Raw genomic sequence first — 25,803 nt, forward strand, 5'->3', positions numbered from 1 at the left:
TCCAGAACACTTTTATACGAACTTTCCGGACAGACCTCGTATATAAGTGAAGCAGCTGTGTTTGCATGGCTGTGTTCCGGTTTGAAGGGTTGGATATGGTGTGAATTTACTGGGTACAGATGAATAACACCTGAGTCCTCAGGAATGGCAACACATTAGGGGCAGGGGGGTATCATGGGCGAAACAGTATACTCTGTTATGTCCATGATACTGCTCATGTCTATAGGCGACGGTTATCACTTTACATTAGGTGGGCCGTCAGCTTGTTTGCCGTTCTAAGTTGTATAAAAAAAAACCTAAAAATGTACCTAAGATTTTAGACTAGATTACGCTGTTTTAATTAATAATCTATCAGAGACTATTTATTTATTTATTAAATTCAGTAATGCATTTAAATAAATATGAAATAAATACATAAGTATATATTTTTATCAGCCAATTAAACCATATGGCACTACAAAATAAAAACTAAATATTCTTTGATTTTCCAATAGAACATAAGTTAAGCCTCATATAAATAAATGAATACACCTATATACGTGTATGATTGCCTTTCAATGTAGGTCTCTTTCACAAATCATCGTTAATGTATGATCTGTGTAAAACAACTAAGTATTTTGCAGTGACAATGGGGTCGATTCTGAAACATCATTTCTTTAAACCAGTGATTCTCGACCTTTTTTTTTTGTTGCGGCACATATTTAACGATTTCAAAATTTGGCGGCACACAAAGGAAAAGATAAAAATTATTTACTTACTACAACACACTGCGTAAATAGTTTATGACAAAAATTTTAAATATTTGCAAGATTTGGCGGCACACAAAAGTGCCGCGGCACAGTGGTCGAGAATTACTGCTCTAAACCATCGTCTTTCAAACGGGGAGTCGCGATCCTTAGTCAGAAGTGGGGGAGGGATTTTGCGTTTGTTATTTAATAGAATCGTAGTCTGTTAAAAAATAATCAGACATAGAAAGATTCGTTTCACGTAACACTGAGCGACTTTACTAATTCGATTACTAATTATTCGATTAAGTAATTCATTTGGATTATTCGATTTGGTCGCGACATAAAATTAGGAAAACAATGCTCTAAACCTATCTTTAAACCTATTATAAAATTAGTTAATGATAATTCACAAAATAGTAATTCTGCGAAACTAACAAATTAAAATAATAGGTTATACAATGGTTTAGAAAAGTGACATTTCGGATTCGACGCCATTACTATTTGCGCACACTTAAACTCTCTTATTCATAAAAATTAAAACCTGCATACCTCTTTTAACTATTATTAACTTTCGAATTGAAAAAACACAAAAGAAAGAGATAAAACAGTTCAATAGCTAAAATAGGTTTATGTGGTTTAACATTTTTATCAATAAGGGGGTAAAATTTTATTACACAAAAAAAAAATAACGACGTCAACGTAACATAATTTTCTAATTTGATTAACAATAAATTCTTAACCTCACCATTTATCTCCAGCAATGATGGATAAATTCATAAATTCAAGAAACCCTACCAATCAACGTTTTAGACACAAACAGAAATCTGTTTCAACAGAACTTAATATGAACAATCGAATAATTGAATCGACTATCAGCCAGTGATACGAATCGATTAATCGATTCAATTTGTTCCATATTTTATTTAGAACAAAAGTTGGTTATCTTTTCAAGTTCTATCGAAACCGAGACGTATTAGCATACGTCTTTAATTAGCCTCATATTATAAGCGCATAAAATCGAGACAATATTTATTTGGAGATTCCAAACATAATACAATTTTTTTAGTGACTTACTTACTTAGTCTTCTTCCAAGAAATAATACAATACATCTACACTTACATATATTTCAACATTTATATACATATATCTTAACTAAATCCTTTAAAAATGTACAACATATTTAATAGGAGATCTCTAATTTGTTTTACAAACAACTTCCTGATTTTTAAATAACTAATTTTAAGTAGGTAATATATATTTTTAACTTAGCAAGGTTATTAAAGTAGTTACCCACTAGATATAATAATTAATGTATACTAAACGTAATAACAAATATTGTAAATAAATTAACATTTTAATTTTTTTAAACCCTATATTTTTTACGAATTAAAAAAAAACAACATATTATGGCTGAATATATTATATGTCTTTGCCTCCCAAATTGAGGTTATCATCGATCTCACTCGCACAACCAATCACAAGGCAACCTCGGCATCTTATTGGCTGGCCACGGCAAGTACCCGGCTGTTTTAAACACCCAATAGTCGTAAGACACTTTACTAATTAGTAAAACTAATACTAAAACTTCTAAACCTATAATGTAGTAAATATAGTCCGTCCAATCGCGAGGCGTGTGACAGACACGTGACTCGATCAGTTCGACCACCGGCCCCATGTTGTCTTCACATTCCAAACCTTTGTAGTCTGGTATGTTTTTGAAATTCTCTTGGAGCCATGGCTGCAAAGTATAATTAATTTATATCAATTCTAAAACTTTACTTCCTCAGTTCTGAAATTCAAGAAATGTAATGTTTGGACTCAGTCACTCAGACATTAGACACACAGACACTAGACACTCAGACACTAGACACACAGACACTAGACACTCACACACTAGACACTCAGACACTAGACACTCAGACACTAGACACTCAGACACTCAGACACTAGACACTCAGACACTCAGACACTCAGACACTAGACACTCAGACACTCAGACACTAGACACTCAGACACTAGACACTCAGACACTCAGACACTAGACACTAGACACTCAGACACTAGACACTTAGACACTAGACACTCAGACACTAGACACTCAGACACTCAGACACTAGACACTAGACACTCAGACACTAGACACTCAGACACTAGACACTTAGACACTAGACACTCAGACACTAGACACTCAGACACTAGACACTAGACACTCAGACACTAGACACTCAGACACTAGACACTCAGACACTAGACACTCAGACACTAGATACTCAGACACTAGACACTTAGACACTAGACACTCAGACACTTGACACTAGACACTCAGACACTCAGACACTAGACACTCAGACACTCAGACACTAGACAATCAAACACTAGACACTCGGACACTCAGACACTAGACACTCAGACACTAGATACTCGGACACTCAGACACTAGACACTCAGACACTAGACACTCAGACACTAGACACTCAGACACTCAGACACTAGACACTCAGACACTCAGACACTAGACATTCAAACACTAGACACTCAGACACTAGACACTCGGACACTCAGACACTAGACACTCAGACACTAGATACTCGGACACTCAGACACTAGACACTCAGACACTAGACACTCAGACACTAGACACTAGACACTAGACACTCAGACACTAGACACTCAGACACTCAGACACTAGACACTCACACACTAAACACTCAGATTCTCGGACACCTAGACACTCAGAAACTAGACCCTCACACATTAGATACTCAGAAACCAGATATTTAGACACTTGACACACAGACACTATAAAAGTTGAAGATTAACTTAACCAACTAGGAACGAGTCTTTTCAAATAAGCTTTTTTTGGGAGGCCGCCGCCGAGTGAGCCAGAATCCGCGCAAACCAACTACTACTGGCAGGTAACGTGTAATTAAGAATCATAGACAAAACAGGCCTGTCTGAAGTCACATGACCTGTTCAGTTTTTAAAAACTTGTGTGTAAAAATGACCCTTCGGTAATATTGGATCATGAACTTCATGAATGCTAGCAATAGCGAAAAGTTGCCTGAAAATACAGTAAGTTCACAAAAATTTAATGCACCAATTTCTAAAAAGCCAGCATTTTATGTCTAAAATATTTCTTTACACACTACAGAGAACAGAAACGGCACAGATATGAAACAGTACGATTTCATTTTTTGTACAAGATTGTGATTTTTGGTTATTTATTTATCATTACAGTACACAGACATATTTATAATATTCTGTAAGCAAAATACATACCTTGAGCATTTTTTCAGTGTTACAATCGCAGTGAATGCGATTCCCCGCTATTAGGAATGTAGGGCCTTTGGTGTCGAACCGGTTCCACAGCACGTAAGTATGGATCTGATGATATAAAGAATCCAGTTATTTCAAAATTAAAAACACCTTTATTTCTGATAAAAATAGTAACTATGGAACTTACATCGCATCAAACAGTTTTTCTAAACACACAAAGAATAACAAGAGCTTTCATCTCGCAAAATTAAAATGGTTTCTTACACAGAAATAATCCCGATCGATTTAAAAAAATTCACCAGAGGGAGACTTTGTACAAAAGTCGATTGCTTGGGTACCTCTGTCGCATTCGTATTTCAACCGTGAAGCAGTTGTGTTTGCATGGCTGTGTTTCGGTTTGAAGGGTGGGATATGGCGTGAATTTACTGGATACAGAGGAATAACACCTGAGTCCTCAGGAATGACAACGCATGGGGTGTATCATGGGCGAAACAGTATACTCTGTTATGTCCATGGTACTGCTCATGTTTATAGGCGACGGTTACCGCTTTCCATCAGGTGGGCCGTCAGCTTGTTTACCATTCTAAGTTGTATAAAAAAAAATTGAGTGTGTACTCACAGTTTTAAGTTTATTATGCACAATGGAGAACAGCATGAAGTTGTCAATGAACTTGGTGCCCTCCAGCTCGACGATGTTCACGATGTCGTTATAGTCCACGATCAGCTGCCGCAGGTGCTCGTACGTGGGGTCGTCGCCCACCGCCTCCAGCGATGTGATCTGACACAATCAATAGCAATATACTCGTATACCACTCAACACATTACATAAATACCGCTACACACATAAATACCACTCAACACATTACATAAATACCACTACACACATAAATACCACTCAACACATTACATAAATACCACTACACACATAAATACCACTCAACACATTACATAAATACCACTACACACATAAATACCACTCAACACATTACATAAATACCACTACACACATAAATATCACTCAACACATTACATAAATACCACTACACACATAAATACCACTAAAATTACATTTTATACATTAAAAATACCCAAATTAATATAAAATGACAAACTCATATATATTTGTTTTGTGGCTAGATCGAACCTGCGACCATCGGAAGATGAAACTGTGTATTTTACAACCCATTTCATTTAATAAGAATTCCATTTCCCAACTATATCTGTATAATTATATATGTGAGAACGATTCATGGCTTAACATAGATATAAATTTGATTATGTATCGATTGTAATTCAGGTGTACGTTTTCCATAAATAAATAAATAAATAAATAACATCCAAAAAAGAAGCAAATGTTTTGCACGAAATTTCTCGCTAATAAACTAAGACAATAACAAACTAACGAAGATAAAGAAGGAAAGAAAGAAATTCAAAGAATCATGCGACTCACACAGTAGCATACAAAATAAGACCAAAACAAACATAAGAATAGTATACAAAATAAAAAAGCGTCTACCGTTTTCTGCTCAATTGAAGTCTATATTTAAAAATAAATAGCAAATCTACTCTTGAATTTAATATCAATATCAAACCAATCTATTGCTAATGACGATTTTGTACTACACTCATGAAACAACAACACCAGAGGGAGACTTTGTACAAAAGTCGTTTGCTTGGACACCTCTGTCCCATTCGTGTTTCTACCGTGAAGCAGTTGTGTTTGCATAGCTGTGTTTTGGTGTTATGGTTTAAAGGCAGTGAATTTACAGGGTACAGAGAAATAACACCTGAGTCCTCAGGAATGGCAACGCATGGGGGTATCATGGGCGAAACAGTATACTCTGTTATGTCAATGGTACTGCTCATGTCTATAGGCGACGGTTACCACTTTCCATCAGGTGGGCCGTCAGCTTGTTTGCCATTCTAAGTTACATAAAAAAAAGTTAGAAATTAGGTTAGAATTAGGATCGATATGCAATAGTTTGTATTAACAAATTATACTAATATGTACCTATTAGAACAATAGATAGATAGATAGATAGATACTCTTTATTGTTTCCTCCAAAAGATTACAATATAAACAGTTGCTAGTGTCGCAACTCAAGAGTGCCAAACTTTTCAATTCTAATATCGATCTATTGGGGGGAAAAGGATTGTCAGCAATGGAGTTTGACAGCCCCATTGCTAGCAATATACCTTATTAGGTCGACCTCCACGTGGTTCCCCCTGGAAACCATCGTCAACAATTCTTGTTGAATTCGTCACGATGGGCTAACTGACCTACTTCATCCTCACCTATCATTCTTCACTGGTGTCCCGCCGGTGTATACCGATAGTGCGGGTGGGATTACTATTCCATTATCATCCATTACAAAAAAAATCGATCTATTGGAATTTATTTCAAGTGTGACCCCACAGGTCAAAAATGTCTATATGTGTGCGTGTGTGTTGCAAGGTTCTGCGATAGTGTGAGATAGGTATACTTATAAAAAAAATCCACTTACATTATTATACGATACATTCAGCTTAACAGTATTAGGGGGCAAATTGGTGGGCATATTCTTCAGGTGGCGCTGTGAGCAATCCACAGCGACCAGGTTGATCACTTCCTCGCCCACCAGCTCTAGTCGCTCCAATATGCAGGTACAGTTGATGTTCTCGGGCTCCATTCTGCGGCAGCTTGCGTTTAGCTGAAAATTAAGATTTTTATCTAAGACTAGCTGACTAGAGCATCCAATGGCTTTCATTGTGCCGAAGACCGCAATAACGCTATCTATACATAATACCTCCCACCAGAATGGGAAGGGTTTTTAGTAACAAGGTTCTTCCCCGTTCCTAGTAATATATCCTAACAGGTTTATGTGGGGACAAAAAAATTGTTAGTAATGGGGTCTAACTAACCCATTGCTAGCAATACACCCTATCAGATCGACATCCACGCGGTTTTCCCTAAAAGCCATCGTGGTTAATTCTAGTAGAATACGTTGCAATGGGCTAACTGACCTGCTTTCATCGTCACCTATCATCCTTCACTGGTGCCCCGCCAGCGTATACCGATAGCGCAGGCGGGATTACCATTCTATTATCATCCATTAAAAAAACATATATCTATATCTCCCTCCGCCCATCATCATCATCACTATCTCCCTACCCTCATCCCAATTATTTGTGAGCGTGTTTTTTTTATACAACTTAGAATGGCAAACAAGCTGACGGCCCACCTGATGGAAAGTGGTAACCGTCGCCTATAGACATGAGCAGTACCATGGACATAACAGAGTATACTGTTTCACCCGTGGTACCCCCCCATGCGTTGCCATTCCTGAGGAACGTGTTATTCCTCTGTACATGTACATCATAAATTGGTCACCAACCTCTTTCTGCACCCGAAGATGATCGATTTGAACAATCTGCACATCTTTAAACCAGTTGAACTCCAGATCGAGCGCGCAGTAAGTCTGATTGTAGTTGAGGAATGTCACCAGGGAACTGTTGTTGGTCTCATACATCGCTTTCTGGAAGTGCTTGCACGGGAGATACTTATTTCCTGGAAATAGCAACCATCAAGTTTTGATTCGGTCTCATCTGTTAAGTTCAGACAGTGGTCTTAACATATGTTATTTGGAGGGAAAGGGATTGTTAGTCATGAGATCTAACAGGGCCATTATAACACAAAGGATCTGCTTCATCCTCACTTATCATCCTTCACTGGTGCTTCGCCAGCGTAAACCAATAGGACAGGCAGGGTTACCAAACCATTTTCATACGGCGAAAAGGGATTGTTAGTAATAGACTCTAATTGACCCATTGCTAGCAATACACCCTATCAGATCGACCTCCACGTGATTCCCTTTGGAAACCATTGTGATTAATTCTAGTGGAGTTCGTCACAATGGGCTAACTGACCTGCTTTCATCCTCATCTATCACCCTTCACTGGTGCTCCGCCAGCGTATCCCGTTAGTGCAGGCGGGGTTACCGTACCATTTTCACCCATAAAAAGAAACTATTCGGCATTTCACATCAGGTGAGTCCGTCAGCTCGTTTGACATTATAAGTTATATAAATCCATTCACCATCAGGCATACCGTATGTATATTATGTATATACCACAATATATTGTATGAAAAAAAGTACAACCATAACGACTTAGTGTCAACACTTTTATTCCTGGAAATTTACCTGACAAATCAACAGAAATATTCCTGTTACTATGCACTAGACTGAGCGGGAACTCTGTGAGGTTGTTCCCCGAAGCGTCCAGCACCCTCAGGTTGAAGAGATAGGCGAACGGACGCTGGATGGACGGCTGCAGCTTCGAACTAGTCAAATTGTTATTGGAGATGTTCAGGCACGCCAGTGACGAGTACTTGGGAAACTGACCTGTGTAGAAAAATTATTATTATTATAACCTAGCCGAATCACAAATGTAACTATTATTCAAGTTTTTTATGGTTGTGATCTGTTTTATGTGTCAATAAAAAAAATAAATAAAAAAAAAACATTTATTTTCAAAGTACAATTTGATACATTTACTGGCTGACAGCACACACGCCATGATTATCTGTGGCCTAATTGATTTCGGACGTAAACGTTAAAATAATACCTATAATTATTCTCATGACGGAGTATAACTATAGTAAAAAAAAAGTCTGAAATTTGTACAAATGCTGTTTCAATAGAACTTATGTAACTTACATTAGATAGTCCACCAATATCTAACAATAAATGTAAATAAAATAATCATCATCATGAAAAAGAATAAAAATTTTAGAAGAAAAACAAAGATATAGTGCATTACTGCAGCGGCCAGCAACTGAGGCATTGATGGACGAACGTGCAAATGAGGGCCGAGGCGTAGCCGAGGCACACATTTTTAAATTACAGGACAGATATGAGTTCACATAGTAATTTATCTGGCCGCAAAACACGACAGATATGGATTTTCATACAACTTTTGCCGGCCGCTGCCTGCATGTATCTGGCCAGTACGGCAATTTTGATTTATCTCGAAGAAGATTGTCAAAATAATGCTCACATTTCCAAGCATGTTTGAGAAATAATAATTTCCATAACAACATTATGGGAAAAATCATACGTGTGTGTGTCGTGGCAATGTAAAAAGGTCACAACTCAGTGCTTTACCCTGCTGGACAAAACACTGGTTTTTCGGTGTCACTTGTAGTCTTTTACAGAATGCATTTGCTAAACGGTACAATATCATGAACACGCAGAAATTCGTGTACATTATTTATAAAATAGAATTTATTATTTATCTATTTATTCAATAAAATAATTATAACATTATTACAGTAAAAACCAAATCAATGTCATTCAATCAAACCTTAGAAAATTAAAAACAAAACATAAAAAAGTAGTTACGTTTATTAACTATTAAAAAACTATTAAATATTTCAATAAGTCACAAATTTTATTTAGAAAGAGTATTTCTTTTTTTTTATACAACTTAGAATGGCAAACAAGCTGACGGCTCACCTGATGGAAAGTAGTAGTAGATATGAGCAGTATCATAGACATAATAGAGTATACTGTTTCGCCCATGATACCCCCCACGCGTTGCCATTCCTGAGGACTCAGATGTTATTCCTCTGTACCCTGTAAATTCACGCCATATCCCACCCTTCAAACCGAAACACAACTGCTTCACGGTTGAAACACGAATGGGCCAGAGGTACCCGAGCAATAGACTTTTGTACAAAGTCTCCCTTCTATTTCTATCATAATTCCAATCAAACTTGGTTACTTTTTCATTTATTTCTATTATAATAGCCTAAATAACAGTACTCTCATTTTTGTATAGTTATCATTTTATACAAATACTAATAACTGAAGACACCAAAAAACATGTCAGTATTGATATTAAGTTAAGTTACTCACTGGTGAAATTTATTTGATCTCCCATTGGTTCCGTCGCTGGAGGGCATGCCAAAAATATTTAAGTAAAAATAAGTATGGAAATATAGAAACAAAGATACACAAGACGCAATGCATCTGATGAGGTTACCAACCCCCCCACCACCTCATCCCCTCTCTGCCCATATAAATGTTAGGATTTCAATGGGGAAAATTGCTTTGAGATATTTGTCATACGGGCATAAGTATACGAAACGAATTAAACTCGTATGTCGAGGTACCGCTATATTGCTTATGCCCAACATGTAGTAAGTGGGGAGAAAGGGATTGTTAGCAATGGAGTTTGACAGCCCCATTGCTAGCAATAGTGGTTCCCCCTGGAAACCATCAAGAACAATTCTTGTTGAATTCGTCACGATGGGCTAACTGACCTGCTTCATCCTCACCTATCATCCTTCACTGGTGCCCCGCCGGTGTATACCGATAGCGCGGACGGGGTTACCATTCCATTATCATCCATTGAAATAAAAACATGTAGTAAGTACTGACCGACGATCTTGCCTATGTCGCCGTCGGTGAGCGCCATGGACACCAGCCGTCGGAACACCGCCTGCGACACGTCCAGCTCATCGATGGTCGCGTTCAGCACGTGCAGGTGCGTCGTGTTCTGCGTCACTGCAACAATTGTGAGACATCGTCAGTGTTTTAACCGACTTCAAATAAGTTAAGATTGTGTTTCACCAAAAAAACGACTGTAATCGTGGTAAAACCTTTAATTTTTCTATTTAACAACTGATGTAGGTTTATTTATTACATTACATCTACAGGTATTAATTTGCTAATGACAATTAATTTGGTATTTTAATACTTTATTTTTATACAACTTAGAATTGCAAACAAGCTGACGGTCCACCTGAGTACTACTGAGAATACTTAATTTACTAGTAAATTAGGTATTTACCAGAGGGAGACTTTGTACAAACGTCCTGTCCCATTCGTGTTTCTACCGTGAAGCAGTTGTGTTTGCATGGCTGTGTTTCGGTTTGAAGGGTGGGATATGGCGTGAATTTACTGCGTACAGAGGAATAACACCTGAGTCCTCAGGAATGGCAACGCATGGGGGGTATCATGGGCGAAACAGTATACTCTGTTATGTCCATGGTACTGCTCATGTCTATAGGCGACGGTTACCACTTTCCATCAGGTGGGCCGTCAGCACGTTTGCCATTCTAAATTGTATAAAAAAATTCAATTGAGAAGGGCTCCGTAATTCATGTTAATTATAATGTACGCGCAGAGATGGGATCGGGCGCGGGGCCGTTCGGCTCAACTGGGCTGCTGTCAAAATGAAGTGATTACACGTAGAACAAAGGCGCATGTGTTGACAACCTGCGGTACAATTTATTTATACATATTCTATATTTATACATATTCTGTCATTTATATATATTTATACATATGTCGTCCTCCGTGGCGCAGCGGTCAACACGCCTGCCTGCGACGTGGAGGCCCCGGGTTCGATCCCCGGCCAGGTCATGATGGAAAACGATCTTTTCCTGATTGGCCTGCGTCTTGGATGTTTACCTATATATGTATCTATTATAAATATAGTACCGTTGAGTTAGTATCCCATAACACAAGTCTCGAACTTACTTTGGGGCTAGCTCAATCTGTGTGATTTTGTCCGTATATAATTATTATACTATATTAATCTAATATATAAAATTCTCGTGTCGCGGTGTTTGTTACCAAACTCCTCCGAAACGGCATAACAAATTTTCATGAAATTTTGTGTGCATATCGGATAGGTCTGAGAATCGGCCAACATCTATTTTTAATACCCCTCAATGATAAGGGTGACCCACCCCTAAAAAATTTTTTTTTATTTTTTTGACAATTTTTTTTTTATTTTTATTTTAATATGATTTAGCATTGAAAAATACATACAACTTTAAATTTTCATCGTTTCACGATCAACCCCTGTATTTTAATCGTGATTTTTATATTTCGCAATAAGTGGTAAAACAACGTTTACGGGGTCAGCTAGTTTTATAATATATTTCCTATATAAACGTCCAAATGACTCGAGCAAATGATCTCGTTTTACCTAAATAGATACCTTAATCCTCGTCACTTATAAACCACTAGCAATGCCCAGCGGTTTCACATGCGATTGTGATGTTGTAAAACCTTTAAACCTTCCTCAAAAATTAGCTATGAAATGCAAAAAAAAAAAAAAATTAAACCAAACTGGTAATCGCTTTATTAATTAGTAGAAAGGTCCAAAAGGATTATTAGACTGACAACATAAGTAGTGGACGAGAAGTGGACAGAAATAATAATAACATAAGATGGATAAAAATAGACACAAAAAAAAATTTAAATAGAAGAAAAAGATGTAAACTTATTGTCGATTATAAAAATTAACTATTATTATTTTTTACTAAAATATTCAGTTTAAAAAGTTTAAAAAGAACAATAAAAGCTTGTTATAACAATTACAACATATGCATCATATATTATCATATCAGCCTTTAACTGTCCACTGCTGGACTTAAGCCTTGTCCTTGTGGGGTTTTGCCAGTAGTTGCCACGCTTGGCAGGCAGATTGGCAACCACAGTTCGACCTTGGAGTGGTTTTAAGATGGACGCTGCTGCCTATCCCTAGATTGTTAAGTTCTCTTAGTCGCCTCTTACAACACCCACGGGGATGGAAGGGATAGCCCATTCTATGTTGAGACGGTGACGTTGACACGGTGATGATAAGAGAGAGAAAGGAGAGTCCCTCTATTACCTCTTTCAAGAAGAGGTTGAAATCGCATTTTCTTTCCCTTGAGTAATATTTTTTTTTTTTTTGTATTTTTCTAATTGAACTGTCAAAAAGGAAATTTCTATTTGACATTGTAAGTAGTATATTCATTTATTTTAACATTTATTATATAAGTAGGTAGGTATTATATGTATTTATAGTGTATGTATCTATGTAATATTTTATTATATATTTTAATATTTTATTTAACTGTATATTTGTTTATGTATTAATAGTTGTAGCACTCCAGCTGCCCGCTAACGAAATGCTTTCTCACTGTATCGGGTTGACTGGAAGAGATCTCTGTCAGAGATAAGTCCACCCTTGCTCACAACATTTATAAATAGATTATTTTATATGTAACTTACAAGTGCAATAAAGAATATATATATAAGAACAATAACTCCAAATAGCTATTTGTTACTGCCTTTCTTAATTTTAAGTAAATATATCAGATCAAACAAACTTCCAGAGGGAGACTTTGTACAAAAGTCGATTGCTTGAGCACCTCTGTCCCATTCGTGTTTCTACCGTGAAACAGTTGTGTTTGCATGGCTGTGTTTCAGTTTGAAGGGTGGGATATGGCGTGAATTTACCGGGTACAGAGGAATAACACCTGAGTCTTCAGGAATGGCAACGCATGGGGGGTATCATGGGCGAAACAGTATACTCTGTTATGTCTATGGTATTCCTCATGTCTATAGGCGACGGTTACTACTTTCCATCAGACGGGCCGACAGCTTGTTTGCCATTCTAAGTCGTATAAAAAATTTAATAATCGTACTGCCTACGCCCTTAACTTATTTTATATATATATATATATATATATATATATATATATATATATATATATATATATATATATATATATATATATATACATTATTTTAAAAAGATAAGAAAAACGTTAAGCATCTGATGCACTCAATTTACTGCAAATCTAATTCCGATAAATAATGATAAATATGATAATGTTAAATTGTTCAGTGATAAATGTAACAGAGCAATGACCTTATAAAGTTTGCATTATTTTATTTTTATACCATCAGAGGTTTTATTTTCTCTTTTTATTTTCTTTATAAATTTGTTGTTTTTGTTTATTTTTTATTGCAGTGTAAGAAGTGCTTTTGCATTTTTTACATTTTATGTTTTTAATTAGATATTTTGTATTTAAAAATGGGTAATATTTTTATACTCGTTTCATAAAACTTCTAGCTTGTTTCCCGCTACTTTGTATATACGGATTTTCAATGAATTAATCAAGGTCGTCAGGCTCTTCATGAGATGGGTTGGTAGGGGCCTAGTTACGTTACTAAAGTTTTAGTAAGGATCTCTAGCAATAAACATAGCCTATGTTACTCAGGGTGAATGTAGCTTTCTAATGGTGAAAGAATTTTTGAAATCGGCAATGTAGTTTTTGAGTTTATTCATTACAAACATATGTGTATATACACAAAAATACAAATCTTTCCCCTTTATAATATTAGTGTAGATTAGTAATATTGGTTTCGCGTCGTGCGTGTCGCTATATGATTACTGGCTGTCATACAAACAAATATTTACAAAGTTACGTAAAGCGATGTGTTTAAAAAAACATGGCGATATCACGCAACTATTTATACTGAGTAAATATTGGTTAATAAATGCGTACGTATATATTATATTATGGCTGTACCGATGAAGGATAGATTTTTTTTTCTTCTTGTCTCTCTAAATTTTGTAAATAAAAGCAATTGTAAATAAAACCAATTTTACAAATAAAAGAGCGTTACATTTTGATGGTATAATTATGAACATTTAGCACCTACTTTTTCCACTTGCTGTCACAATGTAACATGATTTTATTTATAAAATTGGGACTGTGATAAAAACGGGAAGATTTATAAGTTAAAGTTGAGCTTTAAGTTAATTTTTTAGTACATACTAGTGTGTGAGTTGTCACCTAATGGCTTATCTATGCATAGCTTTTAATAGTTGCATCATAATTCCTTGGTCTACATGGGACAGATAAAAGAAACACTAGGTGTCATGTCGTATAGGGAGGTCAAGGATATGGCCTGGGCTATGAGCTGGCTGGAGGAGGATGCATGAATTAGTTACACCGACAAGAGGAAACTCTTAAATGAAAAAGAAAAAAAAACATAATACCAGACATTTTCCGTTCATGCTAAAAATTTCTTTCCTATAAGATACTTTGTCATCATACATAAATAACAGTATTCACCAGAGGAAGACTTTGTACAAAAGTCGTTTGCTTGTGCACTTCTGTCTCATTCATGTTTCAACAGTGAAGCAGTTGTGTTTGCATGGCTGTGTTTCGGTTTGAAGGGTGGGATATGGCAGTTAATTTACAGGGTACAGAGGAATAACACCTGAGTCCTTAGGAATGGCAACGCATGGGGCGTATCATGGGCGAAACAGTATACTCTGTTATGTCTATGGTACTGCTCATGTCTATACCTCATTCCATCAGGTGGGCCGTCAGCTTGTTTTCCATTCTAAGTTGCATACAAAAAACAATATTTATTAATTTGCTTAGTTTGGAACTAGATGGCGTTGTTGCATACTAGATAAACTGAAGCTTTCTCATCACCTTTTCTTCTTTAGAATATTTTTTTCAAAACAATTATTTATTTATATTTATAATATGAATTTATGAATATTATTTAAAGTGCAAATTATGCTCAAAATAATAAGTTGATTAACATAAGTCTTTTAAATTTAATTTATTGTTACCAATTGTCCACTGACGTTAACCACATAGATAAGAACTTAATGTCAAGTCCCTTAAAAGATAACTAGAGGGAACCTAGTGCCAAAGAACAAGTTACGTACTAAAAATTACAAGTTGATCATAGACTAGCAAAAAAGATTCCGATAGTTACCTAATAAAGTACCTCTCTGTGCCGATGGGTCGTATTGTGACAGAAAATCACTAACCCCAAATCATCAGGTTACATAATAAACATAAATAAATAAACATATTACATATACATGTAAAGATAAACATATTTTTCTTTTTCTTTTTTAATACAAATTATTTTTCCTATTTACTTAATGGATTTTTTTTGTAAAAGATAAAATATAGAGACATATTGTCTTTATTATTTTAAGGGCATTTACCTTCTTCAGGTATATCAGCCCTATCGTAGCTTGAACTGATTTCTCAAATAAAGTTTTATCTACTTTCCATAGACACGGAAAGAGTTCTCTCTTTCCGTGTCTATAAAAAATGGGCATCAATAATTTACAGAGATGTTCAATTGATTTATTGTTAGCAGTTAAAATACGTCAGTTAAATTGTAAATGTTGTTTGATCTCATTTTGTATAATTTTTTTATGGATTACATATATTGTTAATATGTCTTAATAAATAAATAAAATATACATATATGTACGAATACATATGGATATTTTGAAATGTGATAGACAATAATACAGCTCACGGCGCTGTACATTCCTATAGGCGACGGTACCGTTTTCCATCAAAGAATTTAAAAAATATATATATCCAAACGAATAGAAAGCGGTTGTACAGAAATAAAGCAATCGGCGATTGTGTGGTCCGTCCGGGTTTAAATTAGAAATAGATTCAACGACAAGTATAATAAAATGCCGCTTAAAAATAAAACGAGACCGGAATATTTTCGTTGGGAATAAACAGATAAATTTATTGAACTCGGTAGCGTGTTTGCGACTCCTGGCGCTGTCGAGCGGCGTGCGCGCGCGCACCGTGATTTACGAGATGTCATAGAGTACGCGGCTCGCAGAGGCGGGCGCGACTCGTCTGACCCTCGTCTGGTCCGCACAGCCGTATTATATAAATATTTATACGCATACACATTTGACGGCGTGAGAAAACATTGGCCCATTTGTCAGTAATTACGACCCGGCCCGGCGCCGCACGGACGTAATTATGTAAACAAACGCCAGAACTGTTTTTTTTTTAAAGGTTTTATTAGAAATAAGATTGTATATTTCTCTACAGTTTCCGGTGAAAATTTTGCAAATATTTTGCAAAAATCAACAAGTTTCAATATTGCAATAATGTATGACGTATATATGCACATATATATCAAATCTATTTTTGGTACTATATAAGCAATGCTTTTCTATTAACTATAAAAGACAAAGACAAGACCAGAGGGAGATTTTGTACAAAAATCGTTTGCTTGGGTAGCTCTGTCCTATTCGTGTTTCAATTCCAATCCGAGATCAAAGTGACTACACCATACCAACCATACGTACAATTTCTAATTGAAATTAAAAACACGTCTTGGAAAAATTCTCTTCTGTCTGGAATTTAATTAGTCTATGCATGGCGAGTACGCAACGCGGCTTATCAACTGCGCGTGCGCCGCTCAGGAATGCATTACAAATGCATACAGTACCTGCATATGCAAGCATGTTACACAACGCGCATTATACCCATATGTTGTTTAAATATCCATTTATGTGCATTATTATTAGATGCTGGCAAATGACCGTTAATTTGTTTACGTGTTATTCTCATTTATTAATAAACTCGACCCTAAAACCTACATAGCAGAGGCTTATTTACTTCGCATCTACCAGATTACCATGACCCCAGCCTTATATAACGTCTCATAGTATGAGGAGCTCAAATTATTACAGTGTAGCCATTCGAGTGGTCGAAATTAGACTTCCTATTAGATAGACATATAAAAAAATTAAGGAAATCGTGTTAGCCCAGTCACAGAATAAATAATAGTAAAAAACCCAGTGGTTCTAAATATATTGTACCGTTTCGTTCTATCACAAGGACATCATAGGAAGGGGAGGGGATTTTCAGTCATGTGGACTACCAGTTGCTAGCAATATGCGGCTCCCCCTAGACACCGTCGTTGTTATTTTTTGTGGAATTCGTCACGATGTGCCAACTGATTTGCTTTCATCCTCACCTGTCATCTATCACTGGTGCTCCGCCAGTGATGGAATCATGGATCCATGGAAAACATCGTGCTTAATTCCAGGTGCATTTATCACATAAGCTAAGTGACCTGCCCTTTCATTTTCACTTATCATTCTTTACTAAGGCCCCGTCAGCGTATACCGTTAGCGCAGGCGGGGTTACTATTCCATTGTCATCCGTTAAAAAAAAAACAACATAACTATAGAAATCGCATTGAGTTTGATGCAATAAGTAGTCTTTGCATGATACCGGAACAAATAGACAGACAAATAGATTATTTAAAAAAATATATAGTTTTGAATTGCTTATATCAATATGGGGTATATCTTCATCATCATCCGCCATTATCCGTCCACTGCTGAACATAGACTTCCCCCATAGACTGCCATAAGGAACGGCCCTGAGCCACCTGCATCTGCTGACTTGCTGCAATGCATATGAGGTCGCCACTTCGTCTAGTACAGGGTCGTCCTACACTACGTTTGCCCGTACAAGGTCACTAACATTTCTTTCATATGGGATATATAATTCATATTATTTATATAATATCTCCTTTGCACAGCTACCGACTGGTTACAATTTTGTGTAGCAGTTGTGTTTGCATGGCTGTGTTTCGGTTTGAAGGGTGGGATATGGCAGTGAATTTACAGGGTACAGAGGAATAACATCTGAGTCCTCAGGAATGACAACGCATGGGGGGAACAGTATTATGGGCGAAACAGTATACTCTGTTATGTCCATGGTACTGCTCATGTCTATAGGCGACGGCTACCACTTTCCATCAGGTGGGCCGTCAGTTTGTTTGCCATTCTAAGTTGTATAAAAAAAAACACACACACACACATAAACGTACACACTCGTATATTGTTAACGTGCATTAACAAACATGGATGACGACACCACATCGGGTGTGGTTAAATAGCCGTGGGAGTGTTACATGACGACAGAATAAAATAAATACCCATGGCCACCATAAAATGTCAAGTTTTGGCATTTTACAGCCAATCCCCTGATTACGTATCATGCAAACAATTTGCGATAACCAAAAATTGCTGGAAATATTTATAACAGTCAAAATTCATTTTCAAAACAAGAAATCGAATCAATTGAGAGAAAAAATAAAGAATCAAAAAAAAAATTCTTAGAAATTTGTTTAAAAATAAGAAATCGCGTCTGGCAACATTATCTTACTTGTGTTGGACAATGCCTCCTTCAAGCTGACGCTGTCCAGATCGCAGCAGAAGACGGAGGCGGCGCTGACCTTGGCGCATGTACCACGCTCAGGAGGACACTGGGAGCGTGGCATGTGGAAACATTTGCCCAAGTTCAGGTTTGACTGGTTCGCCGGCTCTGGCTTCTGCGTGGACGCTGGTGGTTGATGCTGGAACACAGAATTTTAAGTGGATAATAAGGATGATGTACAGCAGCCCTACTCTTGAATTTAATACCGATGTCAATCCAATCTATTGCCAGAAACAATTTTATACTGCACACATGAAACAACAGTTAGGAATTCGGTTATAATTGGGATCGGTTTACAATAGTTTGCATTGGCAAGTTGCACTAATATGCATCTATCAGAACAATATGGAACCGTTGTGTCGCTAGTGTTGCAAGTCGATAGTATAAAACGTTTTAATTCCAATACCGATTTATTGGAATTTATTCCAAGAGTAACCACACAGGTCGCATTCAAGCCAATTTTCATTTGACACCCATATTCCCAAAGAGAGTTGACGTCAGGCAGGCGGCCGGTTGTAAAACTATAAGCCAAATCTTTTTGTAATATGGATAAAAAACATATTAGGCCAACCACAAATAATAATTGGGATAAGGATAGGAAGATAATGATTAACAAAATATATACAATCCGCCATCTTGTAGTAGTGGCCATTTTGAAAAGATTACAATATTATTTCATACTAGCTTTTAATTATTTATTTAAACTTTAATGCATAGTAAAATTCTATGTACATTTGGTGGACTTAACACCGGACGGTGTTCTCTACCAGTCAACCATTAAGCAAACCGAGAAATACGTAAGTGGTGCATTATTAAATAGAGGAAAAATAAAGCAATACTACTTTATCCGCGACTTCGTCTCCATGACTCTCTCTCCATATATATATCTAATCTTCATAGCCATTCAGCGTGGAAATGCACCAAGTACTAGGTACCCCTACCAGTTCGCAGTAGCCTCAAAGTTTTTTTTATTTTTTTATTTTTAAGTATTTTTTTAAAGTCTTGTTATTAATATTTTACACATGAATCACTATATGTGCCAACTATTGTAATTTATTAAAAATTATAGTATCGTCTGTACTAAAGGTGAGGCAATTTTTCAGCAAAAAAAAAACAGTTAAGAGGAAGTAGAATTCGGCTTACAAAATTTAACCTAAACGAACTAATAATTTGCATTGCAAAATAAATAAAACTTTGTAAAATAACATTTCACAATCCGGATTGTAATTTACCTGTCTAGGTGCTGGTTGCTCCAAATCGTCTACCCTCATCTCGATGGTGGGTAAATGTAGCGTTAAATACACAACTAGGACCCATATTGTCACCTGCGAACAAAGATAACTCTTATGAATTTTTTATCCACTTTTTACATTTTAATTGGTTGTCATCTTAAAACTTCCAATCAAACTGTTTATAATTACTCCTCTCCATCCAAAGGTTGCCTGGAAGAGATCGCTTTTAGCGATAAGGTCGCCCGTTGTTTTCTCATTGTGATTATTTCTTGTAATTGTTTATATTTATTAATAAGTTTACTATTGTAATCTTTTGGAGGAAACAATAAAGAGTATCTATCTATCTATCTATCTATAATATAAGGTTATCTTCAAGCGAATAAAGCAGAAGTAATAAATCTATTACAATAAAAGTAATTTTCCACTCGATGTTTGTTTATCGCTCATTGGTTCAGGCTGCAGAGCAGAAGCGCTACATAAATAGACATATGCCTAAGTACGCGTAAATATATACTATCTACATATGATTATAACGAAATGGCAAAGGGTATCTGTGTGTACTAATAATACTTATCACAGACACGACGGCCGCTAGTTTATTCACGTGTTCATAAAGCATAAAATCATACAACATTGACAATTATAACTTTATATCATTGTATTTTAATTTTACCAGAGGGAGACTTTGTACAAAAGTCGATTGCTTGGGTACCTCTACCCCATTCGTATTTCTACCTTGAAGCGATTGTGTTTGCATGGCTGTGTTTCGGTTTAAAGGGTGGGATATGGCAGTGAATTTACTGGGTACAGAGGAATAACACCTGAGTCCTCAGGAATGGCAACGCATGGGGGGTATCATGAGCGAAACAGTATACTCTTTTATGTCCATGGTACTGCTCATGTTTATAGGCGACGGTTATCACTTTCCATCGGGTGGGCCGTCAGCTTGTTTGCCATTCTAAGTTGTATAAAAAAAATACATACAAAAATTCAAACGAATTAAAAAGCTCCTACTTTAGGAAATCTAAAAAAACTAAACATTACACATCATTATGAAACAAACACATGCAAAGAGTTTAAAATAAACATGATAGGAAACAGAAGATGTTAAAAATTATCCTACATTTCTATTAATAAAAGTATCAATTTATCCACAATGGGAAAGGCAAAGGAACAAAGCTGTACAGCTTTCAACATTTCTATTTTTGATAGTTTTTTTTTTTCTTTTTTTCTACGTTTTTTGTTTTTCTTTACAGACTATATGATTTCTTGTTGAGTTACTTCGAAGTAGAACAGCGGCCCTACTCTTGAATCTAACCTAACAATTTTGTACTGCACTCTTGAAATAACAAATAGGAATTAAGTTAAAATTGTGATCGATTTGCAATAGTTTGCATTGGCAAGTTGCACTAATATGCATCTATTTATCAAAACAGTATCAGAACCATTATGTCGCTTGTATTGCAATTCGATAGTCTGAAACGTCTCAATTCCAATATCTTTCTATTGGAATTTATTTCAATAATAACCCCACAGGTCTTATAGGTTTCCAAATCGTCTGGATTCTTTTCTCTGTGTATAAGAAATGTAATATACTTAACACTAGACCTGAAACGATTCTGATAATCGTTTTTGTATTCAATAAACCTTACTCCCGTATTAATCCCATATGAATTTAATTGTAAACATGTCGTATGTCGTAGACATACTATTTATAAAGAGCAACAGTTGAGTTTCTTGACTGTTCTTCTTGACTGAAACTGCGTTCCGAATGTAATGAAAAAACGTTGGTAATGAAAAAATGACTATACAAAAATGCTTAAATCTATGTTTAGTTGCATAAAAATATTTCTTTCTTTCTTCTTTCTTTCGCACGAGGCGTTCTGCGTCTTCTTCTGCGTTCTTACAATCATACGTACAGTCAAGGAGTGGAAATTACTCTTTGGTTCGGTTTGGTTTGGTTTGGAATCAACTTCCAGCAGCAGTATTTCCGAACCGATACGACATCATAACCTTCAAGAAAAGAGCATATTCCTTTTTAAAAGGCCGGCAGCACACCTGCAATGCCGCTGGTGTTGTGGGTGATCATGGGCGGCGGTAGTCACTGCCTCCTGTGTTGTAAAAAAAATTAAAAAAAAATCCCCGCTTTCTAGTTTTTCCAACTACATACAATTTGAACCGATTTAAGGCAAATGTGAATAGGCTATTTGTGGACTCACGAGCTCCATCTTAGATCACATCGTCCCTTTCGATCAGATGAGAGTGTACAATCGAGGGACCCTTCAAAAGTAACGTCCCTTTTGAAACAGCCAGGTATTTTTCTTAGTAAACCAAAATCATTATTTACTCAATTCTACATTTTGAATTGAAATATTTTAAATTTGTATGTGTCTATAAAACATGTCTATTGCACTTTAGTTATGTTTTGTTAAGAGAGGGACTGGCTGATAACCAGCGCTGTGCAGCTGTTCACATTGCTCATCAGCTGAGCCGGTTCCTTCTGCTTAGTATGGGACACTTTTTGTATATGTTATTTATATTTTATATTGTAATTGTATGTTTACAGGCAATAAATGTTTCTATTCTATTCTTATTCTATTGTCTTATTTTTAAATAATAATAGACCAGTAAGTCAATATTGATTTTGTCAAAAAAGACGTCTTCTTTTTGCGAGGCATTATCCACCTACCTACTTGTTCATTAATAATATTGACATAATATATACATAGCTACTCATAATTGTCCGAAGAGTCATCAGTACTTTGAAAGCAAATGGATATAGAGCTAAAAATACGTGTGAATCATAGACACAAATCAGGTGTAGTGAGCGTTGCCAGATTGGAAAACTTTTCGCTATTTTGGTTAAAAATTTCCGCGTTTATTTATTTATTTATTTATTCAATAGTACAAATATGTGTACATGGCGGACTTAATGCTAAAAACATTCTCTCCCAGTCGTGTTCGTGTAATTTTGTGTAACGTTGGAGAAATATTATAAAGAAAAATAAAATCGGCGTGGAGAAATTATGTTGTTTTTTTTTATGACAGCTTTCGATATTTGTAAATCGTATAGGTAATATATAAATTAATAAAATAAATATATCATTAAAGGTAGCAGCGTCAGGTGAAGTTCGGCAAAGAGAAGAGCGTTTTTTTTTTTGTCGTTCGTATCATAGATTTATCACATACTTATTCTAAGGTTCAAATAGTGATTACATGACAATACGTAGTGGAAACCGCCAAAAGTTTGTAATTAGGTGAAACAGAAGAAAATTGCATCAATTTACAGATAAATTATTCAACATTTGGGCTGAATTAAAATATCAAATCTAGCAACGCTGGGTGTAGTCCAAAATACATTCGTAACGGCCGAATCTGTTTCCTTATTACCAACAGCGCGTTACTTATTTATTGAAGACGGTATCTAAATAAATAGACTTCAGAGAATCTGTTATACGAGTATCTCATGTTGTAACAGGTTTCATGTATGATTTTGATATAATTCTAAACAATTTGGCAACTGTAAATAAAATGTAATGTAATGAAAACACGACTATTATTCGAATATGTATTTAATAATTAATTCTTACATGATTTTAGGAAGTATAATTTTTACAATATGTGATCAGCGTTTCTTAAAAAAGTAGCTGCGCTTTCATGGCTGTTCGTTTTATTTTTTAAATCAAATCATATTTATTCGCTTGCTACATGGTACAATAAGAAGTTACATATACAAGTAGGTACATAACATGCAGCACCCCGTAGAGCTATGCAAATGTTAAAATGGTTTCAAGTCTACATTATATTACAATTATAAAGTCCAAACATTTTCCAAATTACAATATTCTCTACGTCAAATTATCATATAAAATTATGGTTTATATTTTAAGTAATTTTTAATACATTACAATACATTGCATACATTAAATAGTATGCTAACGCCACGTAGGCTATTCTGGTATACGCTGACGGGATGGATCATACAATGATAGGGTAAAGATAACGTCAGTTGACCCATCGTGACACTAACTACGATGAATTCAATAATGGTGATAGTCGACTTGTTGCAATACTCCCTCTATTGCTAATGATGGGGTTATTTTTTTTTATGGGTGAAAATCGTATGGTAACCCCGCCAGCGCTAACGGGATACACCGGCGGAGCACCAGTGAAGGGTGATAGATGAGAATGAAAACAGGCTAGTTAGCCCTTCGTGATGAATTCATCAGGAATTAACTATGATAGTTTCCAGGGAGAACCGCGAGAAGGTCGACCTGGTTGGGTATATTGCTAGCAATGAGATTCTCAGTCTCCATTACTAACAATCCCTTTCCCCCCATGATGGGGTTATTAGACCCCATAACTAATAAACTCTATTCCGCCGCTGCATTTTGGTTTTTTTAAAGAGTATACGCTGGCGAGACTCCAGTAAGTAATGTTAGGAAAGTGTGAAATGGGCTTATTCTATATGAATTCGTAAATACCCATTTACGAATTCATATAGAATTAATCAAGATGGTTTCCAGGGAGAACCGCGTAGAAGTAGACCTGGTAGAGTACATTGCTAGCAATGGGGCTGTTAGATCCCTATTATTAACAAGCTTTTTCCCCCTGCTGTATTTCGGTTAAAATAGTAGAACATGGAAATGAAATTACAAAATACTAATGCATTCTATAGTCAGGGAGGAAAGGGATTGTTAGTATTAGGGTTTAACAGAGCCATTACTAGCAACAAAGCACAAAGTTCCCCCTTTACACTATCTTGGTTAATTCTCGTCGAATTTATCACGACAGACTAACTTCCTTTAATTTTCATCTATCATCTTTTACTGTCGGAGTCGCCATTCCATTTACATTTTCTCAAACGTAATTGCAAGCAAATATAATTTTGTAAGCGTAAGTATTGTTAATACATGAGACATCTAAATAAATATCAGATTCTAGACGTTGACTTAATATTAATGAATATCTACTTGATTAGTATGCTTACTTGCATCTAATTGAACATCTACAATCTGAATTCCTAAGCTGAATTCATTTTAAAATTAGATAAAGTAATAAAAATAGGTTTTTTTTTTTATATTTATTACTACAGCCACAGACGATATAAAAATAGCTTAGATAAATGACGTACTAAATGAACTATTTTACAGTGTATAATGAGCATAGCAGATGAAAAAAAAAACATCAACATTTTATCCCGTTTGCGCAAGACAATCATAGACAACAACACGATTATATTAACACAAGTATTATCCTTAATCTATGTTAATTTTTTTTTAATAATAATTTTTACGGCTCTGGATACCTTTGTTTATTTAATTATTTAGGGTTGCCAGATACGAATTTTAATTTTTACCCAAACGTCAAATATTTTTTTCTCCACATCTATACGATTTTAGGACTTTTACCCAAGTAATCTAATATATAGATAGATTGTCTCCATACAAATGCTTCGCTAAAAATAGGTCAACTTTTTATCTATGTGTGCGTGAATGTGATTACCGTCGTATCATCGTCGTGTTACTATAATGTACATTTGTTTCTCAATACGTATATGGTAGAAAATATGTCGGAAGGTCAAATTTAAAAATAAAAACCATATGGAGTTTTTAAAATATGTTTAAAATAACCCGATAAACAGTCCATAATGATTCATAATGTTGCTTATCTTTACTGAATACTTTGATTTATATCTGAATAAAGACA

General features: G+C 35.7%; 1 protein-coding gene across 1 annotated transcript in view; it reads right to left on the bottom strand.

Moving 5' to 3' along the window:
• Positions 1 to 1,132: 1,132 nt before the first annotated feature.
• Positions 1,133 to 25,803, bottom strand: part of LOC113516584 (protein halfway) — a 61,038-nt gene continuing 36,367 nt past the window's right edge. Inside the window, exons 2-10 of the mRNA XM_052897482.1 lie at positions 20,095 to 20,187; positions 18,812 to 19,001; positions 10,428 to 10,553; positions 8,187 to 8,387; positions 7,380 to 7,552; positions 6,510 to 6,695; positions 4,625 to 4,783; positions 4,009 to 4,113; positions 1,133 to 2,467 (exon numbers count right to left, since the gene is read on the bottom strand). Coding sequence (XP_052753442.1) covers positions 2,189 to 2,467; positions 4,009 to 4,113; positions 4,625 to 4,783; positions 6,510 to 6,695; positions 7,380 to 7,552; positions 8,187 to 8,387; positions 10,428 to 10,553; positions 18,812 to 19,001; positions 20,095 to 20,187 — 1,512 coding nt within the window. The 3' untranslated portion in view covers positions 1,133 to 2,188. The remainder of the gene's footprint in view (positions 2,468 to 4,008; positions 4,114 to 4,624; positions 4,784 to 6,509; positions 6,696 to 7,379; positions 7,553 to 8,186; positions 8,388 to 10,427; positions 10,554 to 18,811; positions 19,002 to 20,094; positions 20,188 to 25,803) is intronic.

This window comes from Galleria mellonella, unplaced genomic scaffold, assembly GCF_026898425.1.
Source record: "Galleria mellonella isolate WM207_F2 unplaced genomic scaffold, CSIRO_AGI_GalMel_v1 utg36, whole genome shotgun sequence".
Classification (NCBI taxonomy): Eukaryota; Metazoa; Arthropoda; class Insecta; order Lepidoptera; family Pyralidae; genus Galleria; species Galleria mellonella.